The sequence below is a fragment of the Mya arenaria genome, chromosome 15, assembly GCF_026914265.1.
Source record: "Mya arenaria isolate MELC-2E11 chromosome 15, ASM2691426v1".
Lineage (NCBI taxonomy): Eukaryota > Metazoa > Mollusca > Bivalvia > Myida > Myidae > Mya > Mya arenaria.
Genome location: NC_069136.1, coordinates 12,327,754 through 12,349,768, shown reverse-complemented (window position 1 = coordinate 12,349,768; position 22,015 = coordinate 12,327,754). Strand labels below are relative to the sequence as shown.

At 34.0% G+C, this 22,015-nt stretch overlaps 1 protein-coding gene across 2 annotated transcripts in view; it reads left to right on the top strand.

Annotated features, from left to right (window-relative positions):
- Nucleotides 1-1,615: 1,615 nt before the first annotated feature.
- Nucleotides 1,616-22,015, top strand: part of LOC128219946 (alkaline ceramidase 3-like) — a 32,848-nt gene continuing 12,448 nt past the window's right edge. For both annotated transcript variants that reach the window (XM_052928142.1, XM_052928141.1), the window contains exons 1-8: nucleotides 1,616-1,734; nucleotides 3,207-3,317; nucleotides 4,394-4,499; nucleotides 4,907-4,988; nucleotides 6,662-6,697; nucleotides 14,667-14,722; nucleotides 18,894-18,998; nucleotides 21,135-21,236. In XM_052928142.1, the coding sequence (XP_052784102.1) occupies nucleotides 1,647-1,734; nucleotides 3,207-3,317; nucleotides 4,394-4,499; nucleotides 4,907-4,988; nucleotides 6,662-6,697; nucleotides 14,667-14,722; nucleotides 18,894-18,998; nucleotides 21,135-21,236 (686 nt within the window). In that variant the 5' untranslated portion in view covers nucleotides 1,616-1,646. The remainder of the gene's footprint in view (nucleotides 1,735-3,206; nucleotides 3,318-4,393; nucleotides 4,500-4,906; nucleotides 4,989-6,661; nucleotides 6,698-14,666; nucleotides 14,723-18,893; nucleotides 18,999-21,134; nucleotides 21,237-22,015) is intronic.

The following is a 22,015-nucleotide window of genomic DNA, read 5'->3' as shown; positions in this document are numbered from 1 at the left end:
AAAACATGTTAAGGTAAAGAAAAACTAATTAACATTGATAAAAATATTTTATTTGCTGAAATAGTTTCATAATTAGTAAATGATATTGATCTGCATTGTATTTATTTTTGATGATTTCTTTTTTTGTTTGCTTTTCGGTTGTTTAAAGAGATTTATCAGTGAAATAAAATTGATATTTCACTGTTTCAAACAGTGAAGATGTCAATTTAATATTTTCACTGTTTTGAAATTTCAGCCCGTTCTCATGTCCAAATAAAAATTTAGCGCGTACACCATTTCAACGACGTCATTTCTGAAATGACGTTACGTTCGTATACAGTTTGACGCGCTTTTCTGGGGAAAAAATGCGTTTAAGCGTAATCTGACATTCTTTAAATGCATTTAATAAATAGGAAGAAAAAACCCGTTCATTTCAGAGTAAGATCGCAATGTATTTTACGTCTTGAACACCAAAGTAAATAATTATCTTGTGGCTGCGCCACTCATGAAATATAATTGTCGGTGCTCACTCGTTGAAATCCGGGTCCAATAGCACGTTATTTTGTAACCAAACTTACGAACACATTTTTTGCAAACACAATCTTATTGGTCCATTCACGTACTTTTATTACGAATTATGAACGAATTTAGCTTTCAAATAACGATAAATCATTAGAAATTATTAAATAACGTTGTCTCAACGATGCCACAACGTTGTACAACAACATAACCATAGTAAACCATTTACACAAGCTAGTACCTGGGACCAATAACAAATTTAATCATATTCCCTGTTGAAATATACAACGATCATACACTATTCACAACATACAATTATCATCTACATAATTTTGATAAAAAACGGTCTACATTCACTATATTAAACTACTCAGGCATGCAAAATAATGATGAAGTTCACAAAACATGCAAACAATGAAACTCAGGACGAACTCAATGTGTTTAATGCACATGATTCGTACTCTTATCACACATCAGTGTCCCCTCCCAATAATTTGGGAAAGTGACCGGGGCCTTTCAGTTTGGGAAACAATTAGGTTAAATTATTCATATCTGTGTTTTTTTTACATCTTATAAATAAATACCTGTTAAATACATATGCCGAGATTAAAGTTGTTGTAAGAATTCAATTAAGCCATTATACAATGTATATCAACATAGTATTGCTAAAATAGAGCGATGTTAACAAAATCGATAGTTAAATCGGACGAAAGCTATTAGCTTAAAAAATCACGATCGAAACTGTTTCCTGGGTAAATACCAGTACAGGTGTTCTTTTAAGGGGTCATGATAACGTACCTCTTAAAATCAAATCAAATTTTATTTGTAGTCGGTATGTCATAACAGAGAAAACATTAGCTATGAATATTGACCGACTAAAAAAATAAAATCTATTCGGGCGGCAACTTTTCAACAACGGTTAACTAATAATCATTTTAATGTTTAAATTAATCACATCACATACAGACCACTAGAATTAATATATGTTAAGATTTACATTGTCAAATGATCCCTTTCAATCATTTTATTTTTTTCGTCTAACTGTTCATTGGTGTTTTTCTACTACTATTGCAAATAACCCGGTTTAACAGTGATAACGACTTTACGACTGCGTCAATCGGGCGTTTTATTTTGGTAAACAAACGAAGATGGTGCCAGGTTATTGGGGTCCTCCGAGTTCCACCATCGATTGGTGTGAAGAAAACTACAAAGTTACACATTTTATTGCGGAATTTTGTAAGTGAACAATTTTTCTTTCATATGCCACCATTTATTCAAAGATATGCATGTTCTGATCGCAAAACGTCGGTGAACGTGTTAAATTACAAAATCTGGTAAATACCAGATAGTAGTGACGGATTGATGCACGTTTTTGCGCAATTCAAATTATCTTTTGTGATCTTGTTTCATTGATTTTAATTGAAAGCAATAAGTTATGTGGTTTATTTAAGAGCTTATTTTTCACATAATTGTAAATGAATTTCATTTTCACTGTTTAGTTATATCATTTGATCATAATATGATATAATTATGTCTGTGCTTGACAGCTGCCTGTCATATAGATCTGCTTAATTTGATAATAATTGATTCAATATGTTGCCAAATTAATAGCAGTGGATTGACTGTAACAAACCCAATAGTAACAATGACTTATAAACATAGTTAAGCAGTTAAGCAGAATCATAGGAAGGATCTGGTCCATGCTAATAGCCACAATAATGGGCGTTAAGGGAATGTTTTTAACATTCAGTATGTTCCCATTAAAACTGCATTCTCACAGATAAAATAATTTTAAAGTCTCAGAATATGCTGATTTTGGCATCAATGCTATCAATTTAGTCATATAAGATAACTCCCAAATGAACAAGTCTAAGTAAATTGTTTGGAAAACTGCCTAAATTTCATTTTTCTTAAAGTGTAAGTAACGCTTTTAGCCATAAAATATTAATTTTCGAATGAAAATCTGCGATCTGATCTTTTGTCACCAGCCTCGATCATATCATTGATTGTTAGATATTTACCTAAAGATTGGCTCATTCCAAGACAAAAAATAAAAATTAAAGTTATCAAAAGGGTCAATCTGTTAGAGTGCAGCTTTAACAAAGTGTAGAATTGCCAAAACCAAAATTGTCAAAGACTCTGAGGCGGCTGTTTACCGGTATATGGATTCATTTAAGGTTTTCAATATTGCAGTAGTTTCGTTGAATAATTAGGCATAGGAACAAGACTACTCTTGATACAATTTACATTTTGACTTCCCGAGGAAAAAGGCAGATCAAACTACAAAACATGTTGCTAAACAGCCAGCCAAACATCTTTACCTTTTACAAATGGCTTATACAACAATGCATCATGACTTTGTTTATATATGCAGGACTTTTTTTAGGCATTTTGGGAACATGTGTTTGGACCTATGTATATAATGTCTATATTTGGTAATATCAATCCATAAAAATGAAATCCTTAAGTTTTGAATGAAAAATCAAGGGGTACATTATGCATGAATGTAAAGAAATTTGCCATTCGGAATGGTTCAGAATATCTGACCCATGGAATATCTAGAAAAAGTCCTGACAAGCAATGCCTTCAGACAACATGAAATTGTTATATAGAAGTCCTTGATCATGCAAACAAATCATATTATACATTATCCATTATCAGACTCTTTGTTCTGTTTAACCGTTTTGTGTGTAATCTTGTCTTTCCAGGGAACACAGTAAGCAATGTAGCAATGATAATTCCCCCCTTCATTGGGGCCTACCTGTTGGTAAGGAACAACCTTGAAAGACGTCTAATTGCTTCTCACCTCAGCCTCATGTGTAAGTAGATGAAAAATGTTTATCGCAACAACTTCTCACTAAGACATTTTTCTAGATGTTATGAAGGTAAACCCATCCCATTGACTGCATTATGGCTTGACACAATGTTTAAAGTGCCATGGGTGACAGGAGATAAAAGTTATTGCAATTCCCAGTCATATCTTGATATAAAAACAACAACAGTTATTTATAAGAAACAGTGCAAGATACATGGGGGTCCTTGTCAGAATGTCTGATACCCTAGTTCTTTTTGCAGAAACCTCTTGGTTCTTTAATGTACCCAATGTAAATTGTTGATAAATACATATAGGAGCTTAGCTTAGCCAGTACTCAGTATTCCAAATTTCCCAGTACCGTCCACTTATGCTGAGTGCCTTGCAAGGGAGTTTTTTGTACCAATTTTTTAAGGCTTTTGGGATTGAACCCAGGACACTTCCGCATACAAAAATGATACTTTACTACTTACTACTCAGCTATTTTGGTTGTCATGACTAAGATTTTTTGTATCATTGTACATTGAATAAGTGTTTTTTCATCCAGAATTTTACATCGTAAAGCATAGTCGGCGCACAAGTGGACAGTGTCAAACTCACCTTTTAAATGGAATATCTTTAGTTAGGTTTGAAATATTGTGACCAAACTTGGTGTATTGGAAAATTTTATAGAGACCTTTTATGGGATTGTGTTTGGGGCCCCTAGTTTCAGGGTCACTGTTAAAAAAATAGAGAATTGATTGGAACTGAATATTTTTGGTTTGGATATACATCTTCACAGAAGTTGTGACCAAACTTGGTATATATGAAGAGTTTATGGAGTCCTTTTGTCGGATTGCATGTGGGGCTCTTGTGGTCAAAACAAAACCTTTTGAAACAGAATATCTTTAGTTTGGGTTGACATATTATGACCAAACTTTATACATAGGAAGAGTTTGTGAACCCCTTTAGTGGGATTGCATTCTGGGTCCCTAGGGTCGATGTGACTGTTACTGGGTACATAGTTCACTGTAAATCATATCACATTGCATTTTTTTTTTTTAAATCTTAACATGTACCCAGAAAAATGTTGAATGTTTTCAGGTGTGGGGCTTGGCTCCTGGTGCTTCCACATGACCCTACTGTATAGTATGCAGCTTCTCGATGAGCTGCCTATGATTTGGGGATCTGCAGTCCTGGTTTATAATCTGTGAGTTTAGTGAACATTTTGAACTTATTAATTTTACAATAATTGTAAATGAATGTATTTCTAAAAACGTGGCTGATTTTCAGCTCCTATGACAATTAAAAAAAAGTATATTTTTTTCACAAAAATTAGCCTCAACGTTCACTAGTCTACTGTATCCTATTTTTTTGTTTCTCTTAACAAATAGTGCAGATGTGTTCAAACACAATCTTAAGCATTTAAAAACCCAACATGGTTTACCCTAATTACAACATTGTATAGACCAGGCTTTTGTGGCATATTGTACAAGGATGGGGTCATGTGAACTTGTATGATATTTCAGCATAGTTATTTCTATATATATGATAATGTCTATTTTTCCCTCAACAGATATGCATTGTTTGGTAAAATGTCTTTCTTTCCTTTCACAGAGCCACAGTCCAACTCCCACAGAAGTGCCATAATAAGCCACTGGCTGCCATTCTGTTCATCTACTGTTCAGTTGTCACACTTGTAAGTTTTTCAGCTACTGTGAAATCATTAATGTTCGTGGGGCATTAATGTTCAAGGTTTTCGTGGGTTGGGTGATCCACGAATTCAAGATCCCACGAAATATAAACCCTTTATTCACTTTTTCAATTGCCTTGTAATGTACATACTCTAGTATATTCTTTACAGAGGTCGCAATATACAGTGTTAAAACCTGTCTCACTGTATAACTTATGATCATTATTATGTTAATATATTATAACTGCCTTTAACAAATAATAAACCAAATCAATTAAATGTGTTTTATGCAGCAAATGACAGTTATAAGCACGTGTTTAAACGTGTGCTGTTAATGAAAATCTCCAAGTTTACAAGATATGCGTGATGAGTGTCCATACTCGATTTTTTTATTTAATAAAATAATTAATCGATTACTAGTATATTGAAGGTTACTAAGCACCGAACGTGACAATATACGCACCTTTTCGGTGTTTTCACAGTTTGCAAAATTCTTAATTGGCATTCAATGGCTTCCCCTATCTGTATTTATGATCAGGGTACATCTTCTTTTATTACCTTTATTCCCAATTAAATCGATAAGTGACATGGGTATATGCACTAATTGGCATGTCGTACCACATTAGCGAGTGTCATAAACCGAGTGACGTAGAGACGGAAATCACGGGCCAGCGGGTGGATATTATGCAGACGATCTAGGACGATCGCATCTTCGATTTTTATTTTTTTTTCAAAAATGAAAATCCACGAATTCAAGTACCCACGATTTTTTTTTTTTTTTTCGGCAAACCACGAAATTTTATGCCCACGAACATTAATGATTTCACAGTAATCTATTTATTTCCGTTATATACTGTTATATACTGTATTTTAACATGTCTAAAAAATATAAAGAGAAGTTTTTTGTCATATAATTCTTTTACAGCATGCTCTCATGAAACAATGGGCGTTGTAGGTGAGGATGGTCTAGGGGTATAGGTGTCTGCCTCTCACCCAAGAGGTTTCCATTCCCCATCAGGGTGAGGGTGATATAGATGTCTGCCTCTCACCCAAAATGTTGTGGGTTTGAGCCATTTAGGGGTACTTTCTCATTGCCACTCAAAAGGGACACAGTACTGGTTTATACCTATCAAACAGACTCAAGAGTAATTCATATCAGCTTTCAGCTTATACAATTGAGCAAATACAAACTAGTATTAACCAGTGTGCGTTAGCATTGAGTGATTGACAGATCATTGTATTTATTTTTTTGTTTACTTTAAATGAAGTTTTGTTCAGAGTAGTTTAGACACGTAATGTGTGTGTCTGTGTACAACTGTATTGCTTCATGGTTTGAAATGTTTAAGCATGTACTGAGGCCTATAAACAACAACATTTGGTTAGGGTCACTCGACCATACATGTACCTATGTAATAGGTGCCCACCATACCGTTTTTATCTGAGTTGGTAAAAAGAATAATATGTAGTTTAAAACCTAATAATAAGCTTTATACAGATGATAACTTCAACACCATTCTCCAATGATGACAATGATTTTCTTTCATAAAGCCAAATAAAAAAAATACAAATCCTGCCTACCCTACCTGTTTGTCAAAAGGATGTAACCCTAACCAAACCATTTTTGGCCTGATGCAGATTTTGCATTGAAATATACATAATGAATCATGTTTCTTTTCCAGGTATATATCCTCTGCAATATTCCGATATTTTTCCAGGTAAGTGAAAATTACAAATTTTGTTTCCTCAATTTTTACCTGGCTTCTTTGGTAAAATCTTGGCTCATAGATAAAATTGGTTGATCATTTATAAATATTCTAATGGTTGCATAATTCTTGTTTGATTTTATTAGCTCACCTGTCACTTTGTGACATGGTGAGCTTTTGTGATCGCCTTTTGTCCGGCGTGCGGCGTGTGTTGTGCGTCGTCCGTCAACAATTTACTAAAAAGACATCTCCTCATTAACCGCTGGGCCAATATTAATAAAACTTCATAGGGATGTTCCTTGGGTGGTCTTCTATCAAAGTTGTTCAAAGAATTCAATTCCATGCAGATCTCTGGTTGCCATGGCAAACAAAAGGAAAAACTTTAAAAATCTTCTTCTCCCAAACCACAAGGCCGTTGATATATGGTAGGTAGGATCACCAAATGGTCCTCTACCAAGATTGTTCAAATTATGGCCCTGGGGTCAAAATTGGCCCCGCCCCGGGGGGTCATGGGTTTTCTCTATATGTTTATAGTGAAAACTTAAAAAATATTCTCCTCTGAACTTACTTGGCCTAGAGCTTAGATATTTGGCATGATTCATCGTCTAGTGGACCTCTACAAAGTTTGTTCAAATTATGGCCCTGGGGTCAAAATTGGCCCCGCCCCGGGGGTCATGGGTTTTCTCTATATGTTTATAGTGAAAACCTTAAAAAATCTTCTCCTCTGAACTTACTTGGCCTAGAGCTTAGATATTTGGCATGATTCATCGTCTAGTGAACCTCTACAAAGTTTTTCAAATTATGGCCCTTGGGTCAAAATTGGCCCCGCCCCGGGGGGTCATGGGTTTTCTCTATATGTTTATAGTGAAAACTTAAAAAAATATTCTCCTCTGAACTTACTTGGCCTAGAGCTTAGATATTTGGCATGATTCATCGTCAAGTGGACCTCTACAAAGTTTGTTCAAATTATGGCCCTGGGGTCAAAATTGGCCCCGCCCCGGGGGGTCATGGGTATTCTCTATATGTTTAGAGTTAAAACTTCAAAAATCTTCTCCTCTGAACTTACTTGGACTAGAACTTAGATATTTGGCATGATTCATCGTCTAGTGGACCTCTACAAAGATTGTTCAAATTATGGCCTTGGGGTCAAAATTGGCCCCGCCCCCTTGGGGGGTCATGGGTTTTCTCTATATGTTTATAGTGAAAACTTCAAAAATCATCTCCTCTGAACTTACGTTGCTTAGAGCTTAGATATTTGGCATGATTCATCGTCTAGTGGACCTCTACAAAGTTTGTTCAAATTATGGCCCTGGGGTCAAAATTGGCCACACCCCGGGGCTGATGGGTTTTCTCTATATCGGACCACTATTAAGATTGTTCAAACTTTAGCCCAGGGGTCAAAACTGGCCACGCCCCGTGTTCATAGGCTTAGGTTTTCAACATTTGTATATAATGGAAGAATGTGCAATATATGACAGGTGAACGATTCAGGGCCATTTGGCCCTCTTGTTGATGTTGATTTGCAAAATTCATAGACTTGACTTTTCCCAATTGGTTATGACCAGCCAAACTCTTAAATTAATGTTCTAATGTGTCCTAAGGTGACATATAAAACAATATAAAATTAATTTTACTGCTTAACTTTTGTAATGTTTTACCTTAAAGGTACTCTCTAATGGTCTTTCCAGACATTGAAAAAGATTTTTATGTGAAATGTGAACAAAATAATTAAACATAATTGAAAGTTCGAATTAGAACTCTTGTGTTTATAGTTACATAAGAAAATGACTGAAAATACTCCGTTCAAAAAAAAGCTTCAAGTGACACTCTTTTTCAAAATCAAGACATACACAATGTATAACAAACACACATTTTGAGTGACAGACTTCAAACTACTTACTAAATCATGCATTTATGGAAAATATTGATTACTGATAACAAGATGGTACATGTAACGGTCTATTTAATAGCTGAAAACACAAAAAATTAAATGATTGGTGAATCAAATGTTATAAGATATACTATGATTTACTATAGTCTCATAAGGTAGAAATAGGTGTTAACTTCAGCTTTCTTTAAAATTAAACTCTCTATCCTTTATAAGAACTATTATTTGTTATATTTTTTTCATCCTTTTTGGTGTTTATATATGAACAAATGTATTAATTGTGGTAAATCTTATTTGAGAGTACAAGTGCATCTTTAAATAACACTGTTGAAAATTAAATTATTTTAGACACTGATTTTTAAGATTCTGCTCAAATATCTGCCATTTATGTTTGGTGTTCAAATTAGAGCTTACCGGTATGTTAATAAGGACAACAAAAATTTGACAGAAAATGCTCCATTTTGATTTAAAGCATCAGCGACTCTGTTAAAAATATTATTTTTGGCTTTGATTTACACAATTCTGCTCTAAGGCGTATCTTATATTCTCAGATTATGTTTGTGTATGTTCATAAAAATAAGAAAAAACTCTGTTTTAATAACTGTGCATGAGAATTTTGAGTCCCACTAGCCGATACATTGTATTTAGAAAAGCCATGGTAATAATCTTAGTTATCTTTCGGAAAAATATTTCTATTTATCTATTTATAGATCTGTATATATTTATTTCTTAATGTGATTATTTGCACACTGATATATGGAATACACTTAATGTTGTATAAGTCAGATTCAGTTACTCATTTTTTCTTCAAAAGTGTCTTCTTACAGACGTAAGAAACCGTTTTGCTAGGACGAACACCAATTTTATTGCGTCTTATGTCTGTAAGAGGACACTTTTGAAAAAAACTCGTACTGTATCTATTACAAAGAAATATTTATTGGAACATAAAATCTGTAAGTGAATCCTTTAAAGTCAGAGTTATAATATTGTTAACATTATTCTTCATCATATTTGAATTTACTACTGTAACATATTTTTTCACATTTTTTCAGTTTCAATGCTCATCATATCATTACTTATTAATATTATTAATATTATTATTAGTAGTAGTAGTAGTATTATTGGTAGTATTTTTTTTTCGCCCCCCCCCCTTTGCACATGTTGGTAGGTTGGTCGATTGGTAGGTGAGTCAGATGGTAGACCAAATCTTGTCCGAGTGATAACTCAACAATGCCTGGACCTATGGTCATCAAACATTACATAGAGGCTGGGCCTGACCAGAAGATGACCTCTGTTGATTTTATGGGTCATCAGGTCAATGGTCAAGGTCACATTGACACTATATGTGAAAAGGTTGTCTTAAATGATAACTCGACAATGCCTGCACCCATGGCCCTCAAACTTTTTTGGAGGTTTGATGTGACCAGTAGATGACCCCTATTGATTTTAGGGATCATCAGGTCAAAGGTCAAGGTTTCAGTGACCTTGAACACATAAAGCCTGTCTGTGTGATAACTCGACAATGCCTGCACCCATGTCCCTCAGACTTGACATTTAGGTAGGATGTGACCAGAAGATTACCCCTATGGGTTTTGAGGTCTTAAAGTCAAAGGTCAAGGTTGCACCACATATTTATCATTAAAATTATGTCATATTTATCCCTGCTGCTAAGAGGATACATGTTTGTCTGCAAATATCAGTCATCATCTGAACATGATAAAAATCTGTACCTTCTATCCTCACACTTGGAATGGTCATAATCTTAAAACTGCCTCAAAGGCATCTAATGTCAATGACAAATCAGCTGTAATTTTAGTCCATGCATATTACATTCAATTGTTCAAATATTCTTGACAACATTGCGTTCAGGGAGAGGTGGGGGGGATAACATAATGTTTACCAAACATCCCTTGTTATTATTATTATTTTTATTATTATTTTTATGCCCCCGAAGGTGGGCATATTAAAATCGCACCGTCCGTCCATCCGTCCGTCCAGCTCTGTAACTTTCCCTTGTATGGACAGATTTTAAAATAACTTGCCACATGTGTTTCACATACCAAGACGACGTGTGGCGTGCAAGACTCGTGTCCCTACCTCAAAGGTCAAGGTCACACTTGGTGTTTATTCACAATGGAGTGCTGCTTATAAGGACATAGAGTATAGGTTGTCGTGTCCGGGCTGTAACTTTCTCTTGTATGGACAGATTTTAAAATAACTTGCCAAATGTGTTCCACATACCAAGTTGACGTGTCACGTGCAAGACCCGTGTCCCTGCCTCAAAGGTCAAGGTCACACAAAGTGTTTATTCACAATGGAGTGCTGCATATAAGGACATAGAGTATAGGTTGTCGTGTCCGGGCTGTAACTTTCCCTTGTATGGACAGATTTTAAAATAACTTGCCACATGTGTTCCACATACCAAGACGACGTGTCGCGTGCAAGACCTGTGTCCCTACCTCAAAGGTCAAGGTCAAACTTAGTGTTTATTCACAATGGAGTGCTGCATATAAGGACATAGAGTATAGGTTGTCCTGTCCGGGCTGTAACTTTCTTTTGTATGGACAGATTTTAAAATAACTTGCTACATGTGTTCCACATACCAAGACGACGTGTCTTGTGCAAGACCCATGTCCCTACCTCCAAGGTGAAAGATACACTAAGTGTTTATTCACAAGGGAATTCTGAATATAAGGACATAACAGTGTAGGTTGTCAAGTATGGGTGGTATATTTTTATGTTCAGAGGCAATTTAAAATAACTTGCCATATGTATTTGACACGTAAAGGCAAGATCAACTTTTCATGTACTGACCTTGTTCGTAGGTCAATGTTACATTCGGGGGCATTCGTCACATACTGTGACAGCTCTCGTTTATTCTTTTCATTCGAAATGATCAGATAGAATATACACAAGAACGTGACAAACAAATCCTGGGACACAATTTGTACATAAATGAATTCATGCACTTATAATGTCATGATTGTGATACATTTCACCAACATTTTCGTGGTTAACCCTTTGCATGCTGGGTAAATTGTCGTCTGCTCAAAAATGTCGTCTGGTTTATTCTAAATTTCTTTCAATTTACTTAAAACTTTGGGGATATATTGACTGAGTGGCAAACAGCTTGGAACCTGACCAGGCGCCGAGTTACTAGGCGTCTGGTCTGGTTCCAAGCTGTTTGCAAAGCCTTTAAAATCGCCATCAGCAGCTTAAGGGTTAAAACAAAAACAACAATTACATTTATTTTACAAATTAACGAGTCATGATACTTTATTAACAATCATAATAGATAAGTGTTAAAGGAATTTTTTTCATTGTCATAAAATTACTTGTAGCGTGACTGAGGCCATTAAAAGCAGTTATGTTCATTGATCTTATTGTTGCTGTGATCTATACACTTGGTTTAAACATTTATTATTGAAAAGAAACATACAAAGTATGCATGTACGAAGGTCATACATAAAATATCAAAATATAGGATTGGATTTGAAGATCATAAACAACTCAAAATTCCAACAGACTTAAAATGTACTTGAATTTTAGGCTGCTGGATGAAAAATCCTTAAAGCAAACAACTCCTTAAATCTACTTGAATTTTTATTTTGCCTTGAAAAGTGCTTGTTGTTTTTTTTTTCAGAAAAGAAATTCCTTAAATTTTCTTGTTCTAATTTTAAACAAAAAAAAGTTTGATCCTAAACTATTAATTTAAAGATAGTTTTTGAATATTATGTGTTATTTTCATTTTTTAGATTGTCCTTGAAAATCAAATAAAGGTCCTTGATATCTCCTTGAAAACTCCTTGAATAAGTTGCCCATCTGGCTGTATAAACCCTGCAGCTAATGGAAGTTTTTTTATATGCTTGAATTATCAATGTTGATTGCATTTATATTACAGGATACTGTATCATTCAGTTTTGACTCCCTAAAAGCCAACATTTCCCGTCAATATTTACTTCCCCCCATTGTTGTTCAATATTCTCAAATCCCTGAAAATGATTAAAGATGCACTATTACTCCCAAATAAGATTCACCACAATTAATAATGCTGTTTTAATTTTCCAATATGGATGAATAGATGTCAAAAACAACGGTTCTTATAAAGGATATGGAGATAAATTTGAAAGAAATAAGCATAAAACACGGTATTTCTACCTTATGAGACTAAAAAAATTAGTAGACCACAGAAAATCTTTTAGCCTTCACCAATGATTTAATATGTTTTGCGCTTTCTTCTATTAAATACACGGTTATAATCTTGTTATCAGTAATTAATATTTTCCATAAATGCATTATTTAGTAAGTAGTTAAAGGTTTATCGATCAAAATTGATGTTTGTTGATGATTGATGATTACACTCTTCATTATAGAAAAATGACAATGTTTTACATTTTGTCTATGTTAGCATCTAGCATTTAGTATGACATGCATCCTGAATCTAATCAAATACACTTAAACTTAAGGACGCTGTGGTTAGAGCTAAAACCTCGAGTGATATGCTTTTATTAGTCTATTATGAAATGTCTTGGTCATTCTAGGTTATTACACACTAAACTGAAGTTAACTTTGATAAGTCAAGTTACAGTTACCAATCAGTGATTCGAAATTCTTTGTCCAAAAAAAAATCATTTAAATATCATACCTATATTTTCGAATTAGGCATGTGATATCATAAGTTACTGTGATATAGTTTACAAGTACTGCTTATGTTAGCAATTTATCTTAAATCTGATATAGTGCAAACTGCACCCCTATTGTGAGTGTGTCTTAACATGAACAAACATCCCCCCCCCCACCCCGGATACACTGCTACGCTTTGCTGCATTGTGTACCATGTACAATTTGGCAAGGAAAATATCATAATCATGAAAAATTAATGTGGCAGTTTCATACTAATGTTTTCCTGTAGAAAAAGTATTCCTGCGCCAAGGCTGGAATTAAACCAGGTCCACCATTTAGCAACAGTATTTTAATGTCACCAGTCTAGACCTTTCACCTATGGAGGTTCCATAGGTGGCTTCTGACAATTTGAGGTTATTGATGAGTATATAGTTAAAATTGATGGGTATATAGTTAAAAATGCAAATTCATTGGAAGAAGAGTTGTCACCCCTGCCTCATGCATATTGATTTTGACAAGATTTTGTCAAGCCATTGTTCCACAGTATTTATGCAATATAACAGAACTATATACCGTGGTTACCAGCAATTTGACACAACTTGAAGGGACTGGACACTCACTCATAGATTTTATGTTGGCAACATTTTTTAAAACTTTGTTGAACTTGAGTTATTTTTTCTCACTTTTATGAACAAACACGCAACTTAAAGATACACATTTTAATAAAACAATTATGCCCAACAATATATCTAATTTGAATTTCTGGTGGTGTTTTATCATTGATACAAGCATTTTGTTCATATTTCACTCAATTTTCTTTCTTCATGTCTGACCTTTAAAACATGAACGAATCCATTTAAATGAAATCACTGGGAGCACTTAGCTTATTAAGGACCACACCACTTGGCCCAATATTAAAGGTCTTAGTTGTTAAATGAAATTATCCAAGAGTCATATGCTCACTAGATTTGCTATATTGTAGTTTGAATGGAATTTGTGTCAGTATCAATATCGAAAACAAAGAGAACTGAAATAAAAACTTATATATTTCTTTAAACCATTATGGTTTAATGATTTTTTTTTAAATTTATGTCTAAGATCCTTTGTAGAAACAAGGCCCACTGGCTCGTATTTAATATTGGTCTTAATTGGATCTAAGAACAGTGTAGCTAATTGGATTACTTATAGAGTGAATGAAGTAAATGATGCATGACCCTAATTTAAACTTTAAGTTGAATATTGAATACCACCCCACAGTTGAATATCATAATTTTTATATTCTATGGTACTTATATATACATTGAAACTCAGATGCTGCTAGGATCCTTATTGAAACTGTCTAATTGCTCTATATCTGACTTACCCTCTTACTTTTAATCGTACCTGTGAAATTAAATGATAGCTATTTTTTTATTCAAATAAAGATCTCAATTATAGGCTGACTTTGAAACAAACTTCTTTTATTTTCAGATATCGTATGGCATTCTGGTGCTGTCGCTGATAGGAATCTCAATTAAAGTCTCTCTGTAAGTGGACAGTATACATATTGCTGAATCTGTAACAATTATAAAGGGATGAGATTTTCCATGGATTCACAGATTTCTGCAGATCCAATGGCTCCAGGGACAACAGCAACCCCTCCCCCATTTTTTAATTTATTTGATTTTATCTTTTTTTCTTTCTTTTTTCTCTTTTTTTTTGCCTCTGATCTTTGATTGTTACTTTATGCGTTGTGAGTATTAAGAATCCAGTTTGCTTTCAAATTGATGTAAGGAAAAAATATGTTTCCATCCCATTGAAGGTCTTAAGCTAAGCCCTTAAGCCCCTCATTGAAATGGGATTCAGCCCCACAAGTCAATAACATCCCTGATTATAGTAGTATGTTTAAGGAGCACAATATAGATTACACTTGATGGATGTAGAATTATTTTTTTTTAAAGTTAATGCATTTTAAGTATAATTAATTGGACTTTAATGATAAAAAAAGGCCATGTGATTTGTGTACAGTTAAAAAAATATGAGTGATATTTTGGCACTTTTTTACCTGAGGAATTTGTGGCCTCATCGCTATTTAATTGATTAACCACTTTTATAACTAGAGGATAATAGATTGTTTTTGTGTAAGATTGTAATATTTTTCACCGAATGAGCTCCAAAAGCTATATAGCACTAGTGGCGTAGCTACCAGTGAAATATTTACTTTGGGGTATTCACAAGGTGAAATATATTGCAATCTTACACTGAGGCTAACACTTTTCATTTTATTATACATGCCAAATTGTATGCCTATGTAACGTCTTTTCAGTATAACATCTGACATTGACTTTGTATCCCAGCAACAAAAAAAATGTTATTTCAGTGATGCCAATTTTCCTCTTTAAGCTGATTTCCACTTTTTTGGCCACTATACTTAAAAATTAAAAGTGTTGCCTTTTATCTGATCTAAAAAAAACTAATTATTTATCTTTTGTAAAAAAAGTGTGATAGATAAACCCTTATTTTCATTTTGGTTCCTATTTTTTAACAAATTAGCGTTGGCATACCTGTTATTTGTGTTTGAAACAGTGAAATAATTATTAATTTTTCATCGATAAATCTTTGCAAACCAATACGGAAAGCAGATATTTAATGCTAATATCTTTAAAAACTGTACACATTTATCATATGCCCTTTTTTGTTTTGATCATCAAGATCAAATGCTTTATAGATATATTCATGAAAATTCATCAAAATTACTTCTTTTTTTCATCTATCAAGTGTTATATAAACATACATTTTTCCCCTATAATAGTTTTTTGTAAATAAATGGCCATCTGATGTTACACAATCATCTTCAATTAAAGTAATTCGCTCATGGTTTGTAACATGCATTTTTTTTTTAAATTACGAAATAAATTGTGGCAAATTGTAAGGAGCAACAATTAAACAAAAATACCAAAAGCTGAAACCCTTCAGCAAAAGTTGATATTTGCTGAAATATCGTCTTTGAAGACCACAATTTTCAATAGCGGTAGTAACATGATAAAAGATTTATTACGGCTGTGGTGTTGTGTGATTGGTCAATTGACATTATCATGTAATGTTATCAATGTATCCTTAATAGGTCAACATATCCACAGAGCTACAGATAAGGGTCGTAATGTGCGTAAATACACATTAAAAATCACCCATTACGACATAAAATCAAACAGCTGTTCATACTGGTACAATTAAAAATAAAAAATAGGGCGTAACGTTCTTAGTATTTTTTACTGTTCTAACTAGCCATTTTGACTAAATGTTAAACAGGTTTGATAAAATCAATTGACTATCCTAAGCGACTAACAGAAGGCTATAAGCAAAGAAAGTAGTAAAGATATTTAAATTAATCAGGACTTGTAATTTGAAAAGCACCATTTCAATTTTGTGTAAGTTATATACTATAAAAGTTCATTAAATAAAGTACTTGTCATTCAATATTGTAATTTAATGTACCAGTAGAAATCACCATAAGGATGTAAAGTACATTTTATGATTTAAGTAAAAAATTTATCTGTATCTCTGTATCCACCACTTTATAAAATCCTGGTGGCCGTAAGGTGTAGCCGGCTGTTTTCTACTTTTTTCTTGACTTTACTGGCGTAGGTTAGAAACCCACTAAAATCAAAATACCTTTTTATGCTATAACTGTATTTTTTCTGCAATTTCGATATCATAGAGTATAATACTGATAAATTAATGTTTTCAGATACATTACTGGGAAAACAAATTTTTGGTCCAAAAACATGAGCGAGTCACTTTGATAGGCTGTGACCCATTTTAAAATAAGTGTTTTCCATCATCTATCAGATATATCATGGTAATAAGTTTATCAATTAGATCAAGGTTACAATACCACAAGAAAAACACTATTGCTTTAATTTCATATTGAGTCATGTTTGTTTGTGTCAAAACATTTGTCTTTTTTTATTTGTCAAAAGACAGCTTTTTTTGTTTCACAAACAGTTATGAAGATATTTTAGCTTGTCTGTCATACAAAGCAAATTAGTCGAGGTATTGTAATTGCTTTGTGTCATTGTTGGGAGCAGTTATGACATCATTGTGCAAAACATGAACCTTGACATAACTCAAAAACTGTTCAAGGTATTCAATGGAAACTTGGTAAACATGTTGCAAGAGACAATACGCACATGTAAGCAAGGTCCACACCACTGGCTTTATTAATTGATGAGTTAAGCCCATTATTTGCCTTAACAAACATTGAGCATTTGTGAGCATTTGAGTTCCCTCCAGTGCACTCTTGATTAGTAAAATACCATGGTACCATTACAAATAACCACAAGGTGCAACAAGCTCCAGATTGATCAAATGTAATGGATTGTACTTGTTACAGCCTGCCCATGATTGTTTACATGAAACATGGGGACAGTGTTTGTTCAATACAAGGTTATATAACCAAGCCTAAATTGTCAATTTAGTGTCACTCTTTATTATGGTATACATAATTTGTTTGTCATACCCTTCACACTAGCAGGTTGAGGGGGGAGGGGTTGGGCACCCCCATCCCCCCTTAAATTGTCCAAGTTTACTTTGTATTATAATATAGAAGAAAAAAGTAATAACATTTGCTCAAAATGCACCATTTCAGACTAGAAAGTGTTAAACATTTCTTGGGGAAAAATCCCCCTACCTCCCATTCATCCCCACCCAACCCTGCAAGCATTTTTTACCAAATAAATTTCTATTCTTAGGGAGGGTCACAAGTCAAATGGTTACGCCCCACAATTACACCCCCTCTTATGTCAAATCCTGGAACCGCCTCTGCTTCAGTCTTCAACTTATTTGTTATTTTGTATGTATCTGATTGATTTGTTGAAATGAAATATTTCTGAAAGCAAAACAGCTCTCAGTCACATTAAATAAAGAAGCATATTATATTATAGGTTCACCACTCAACCTATCAATTAGGCCTGTACTACTTTACGTTTGAAGGTTAAATTCATCCATCATTATTTCAATAAATTAATACTGGTGAAGTTTCATTTTAAAAGCTACATATGTCTTTTCAATAGCTATTATGATATTTAGGAGACTATAGATTATTTGATAGATTTTCGTCCCCCCCTGCCCCTTAAATTCAATTAACTCAAATAAAATGTTGAACTGGAGTCTGTATTTGCCTATCAGTCCGGTACTGTCAGGGAACGGCGTTTTTTCATACCAGCTTGTGTTGATGTAAAAATTCACATGTTATGACGGTGTTCATGGTTTGTCTAGAAACACATGTATATGGTCCCTTTATTATGTAATAAGAAAACCATGAACACATATTTAATGGTGTAACTGAGTCATCTAAATAAAAAAAATAAAAAAGGTTACCCCCTGCCTCCATTTCAAAAAAGAATTTGGATGAAAATCTTGAACAAATTATAAATGTCTACAAATAAATAAATTGTTTTATAATTATTGTAAAATTTTGTTTTATGACCTGCCTCTAATACTAGCAGATCATAATTGTAGCGTCATGATTGTGTTATCCAAAAATGTTATCCATGCAAATATAATAATGGTTATTCATAATAAATTAAATATGAAAAAATCTCAATATTTTCATCTTAAATGCATTTACACATCTTTGCATCCTAATGAAGGATTGCTAACTTTAATGGATGCTAAATATTCCATCCAATTGCATTATTTTCCCATGATCCTTTTCAGCGATCTAAAGTGGGCCAATAAGACTGTGTTACTGTTTGGCTGCCTTGCCTATGGTCTTGGATTTGTTATGTGGAACATTGATAACCAGTTCTGCTCTTCTCTCAAGTAAGTTGACGACTAGTGAAAGAAAACTGTTTTTAACTATTGTACATGAGAGTTGTTAAATATCACACTTTCACTACAAGAACAAGGCCATCATAGTTGTTAGATATCACACTCTCACCACATGAACAAGGCCATCATAGTTGTTAGATATCACACTCTCACCACATGAACAAGGCCATCATAGTTGTTAGATATCACACCTTTGACTACAAGAACAAGGTCATCATAGTTGTTAGATATCACACTCTCACCACATGAACAAGGCCATCATAGTTGTTAGATATCACACTTTGACTACAAGAACAAGGTCATCATAGTTGTTAGATATCACACTCTCACCACATGAACAAGGCCATCATAGTTGTTAGATATCACACTTTTACTACAAGAAAAAGGTCATCATAGTTGTGAGATACCACACTTTCAATACAAGAACAAGGCCATCATAGTTGTTAGATATCACACTTTCACTACAAGAACAAGGCCATCATAGAACAGTTTTTTTTATCTCACAGTGGCCTGACCGAGATTGTTTCACTGGGTTGGTGGGAAGGTAATTTTCAAGACTGATCATTAACTTAACAAGCATTTAACAATGAAAACCAGAAGTCTGTTTTTCTTTTTGTATTTTTTTAATATATCATATGCCATGGGATACTAATATATTGTTAACTTCTAAACATGCAACACTTTTTATTACAGCCCAATACCTCCAAAGATAACACACTTTCTGTTATAGCCCAATACCTCCAAAGATAACACACTTTCTTGTACAGTCCAATACCTCCAAAATAATACACTTTCTTGTAAAGCCCAATTCCTCCAAAGATAGCACACTTTCTTTTACAGCTCATTACCACCAAAGATAACATACTTTCTTGTACAGCCCAATACCACTAAAGATAACATACTTTTTTGTACAGCCCAATACCTCCAAAGATAACACACTTTCTTGTACAACCCAATACCTCCAAAGATAACACACTTGCTTGTACAGCCCAATACCACTAAAGATAACATATTTTCTTGTACAGTCCAATACCTCCATAGATATCACACTTTCTTGTACAGCCAAATACCTTCAAAGATAACACACTTTCTTGTATAGTCCAATACCTCCAAAGATAACATACTTTCTTATACAGCCCAATACCACTAAAGATAACATACTTTCTTGTACAGCCCAATACCTCCAAAGATAACATACTTTCTTATACAGCCCAATACCACTAAAGATAACACACTTTCTTGTACAGCCCAATACCTCCAAAGATATCATACTTTCTTGTACAGCCCAATACCTCCAAAGATAACACACTTTCTTATACAGCCCAATACCTCCAAAGATAACACACTTTCTTGTACAGCCAAATACCTCCAAAGATAATACACTTTCTTGTACAGCCAAATACCTCCAAAGATAATACACTTTCTTTTACAGCCCAATACCTCCAAAGATAACACACTGTCTTATACAGCCCAATACCTCCAAAAATAATACATTTTCTTGTATAGCCCAATACCACCAAAGATAGCAAACTTTCTTTTACAGCCCATTACCTCCAAAGATAACACACTTTCTGTTACAACCCAATACCTCCAAAGTTTACACACTTTCTTGTAAGGCCCATTACTTCCAAAGATAACACACTTTATTGCACAGCCCAATACCTCCAAAGATAACACACTTTCTTTTACAGCCCAATACCTCCAAAGATAACAAACTGTCTTTTACAACCCAATACCTCCAAAGTTAACACACTTTCTTGTAAGGCCCATTACCTCCAAAGATAACACACTTTCTTGCACAGCCCAATACCTCTAAAGATAACACACTTTCTTGTACAGCCCAATACCACTAAAGATAACATACTTTCTTGTACAGCCCAATACCTCCAAAGATATCACACTTTCTTGTACAGCCCAATACCTCCAAAGATAACACACTTTCTTGTACAGCCCAATACCACTAAAGATAACATACTTTCTTGTACAGCCCAATACCTCCAAAGATATCACACTTTCTTGTACAGCCCAATACCTCCAAAGATAACATGTTTAATATAACCTGTTATACCATGCCCACTTAAATACTTAAGGCTAAATGATATACATGTATGCTATATGACATTACAGAGCCATGAGATATCACACAGGATTCCTGTCGCCATTGTTTGAGTTCCATGCTTGGTGGCATATACTGGCCGGAATCGGAACATACCTTGGAATTGTGTTTGGGTAAGAAAATGAAATAGGATTAATGAGAAAAAAGTGTTTGTTTATATTTTAATCATACTTTTCATAATATATAAACAGTCCTACAAACATGTTACATTTTTAGCTTTACTGGCCAAAAACCAGAATAGTGTATGTGATGGCACAGTGTCTGCCGTCTCTGCATCTGTCTGTTAACAATTGCTTGTGAACATGATAAAGTCTTCATTTTTGATTGTATCTTAACCAAACCTATTCAGTAGATATCCATAAGAGTTCAGTCCCTATATTAAACCAGTAAGATCCCCCCATGTGTGACTGGAAAGCAGCCCTTGAAATTATCAAAATTGCTATTTTAGCCAAGTGGTATATAAAGAGAGAGATACTTGTTTTTTTGTTTTACTCTCCCTTGCCTTTGTTAGTCAGGTAAAAATTACAGATTAAGGGAGACAACCTGTACTCCGAAAGTATACCTTTATCACCTGGCCCCAATTTCTCGAAACTAATTAGGCTTAACAGGCTTAAGTAGCTTATTTCAATAAGGCTAAGTACATACTTAAATTGGATTTTGATTAATGAAAAATTGTAAATTGTGATTATCATAATCATAATTCCTATCTAAAGCATAAAAACTCTTAAAGAAGTAAATATATTGCAAATTATTGAAAGACAGAAATTATTGAGCTTAGCTTAATCCTGTTATAAGGGACTTAAGAAGTTCCAAGAAATTGAAGCCTGATGTCTACTTCACTTATACAGTAGTACTAGTGAGATACTTTATTCTCCCACCTCAGATAAGTAGA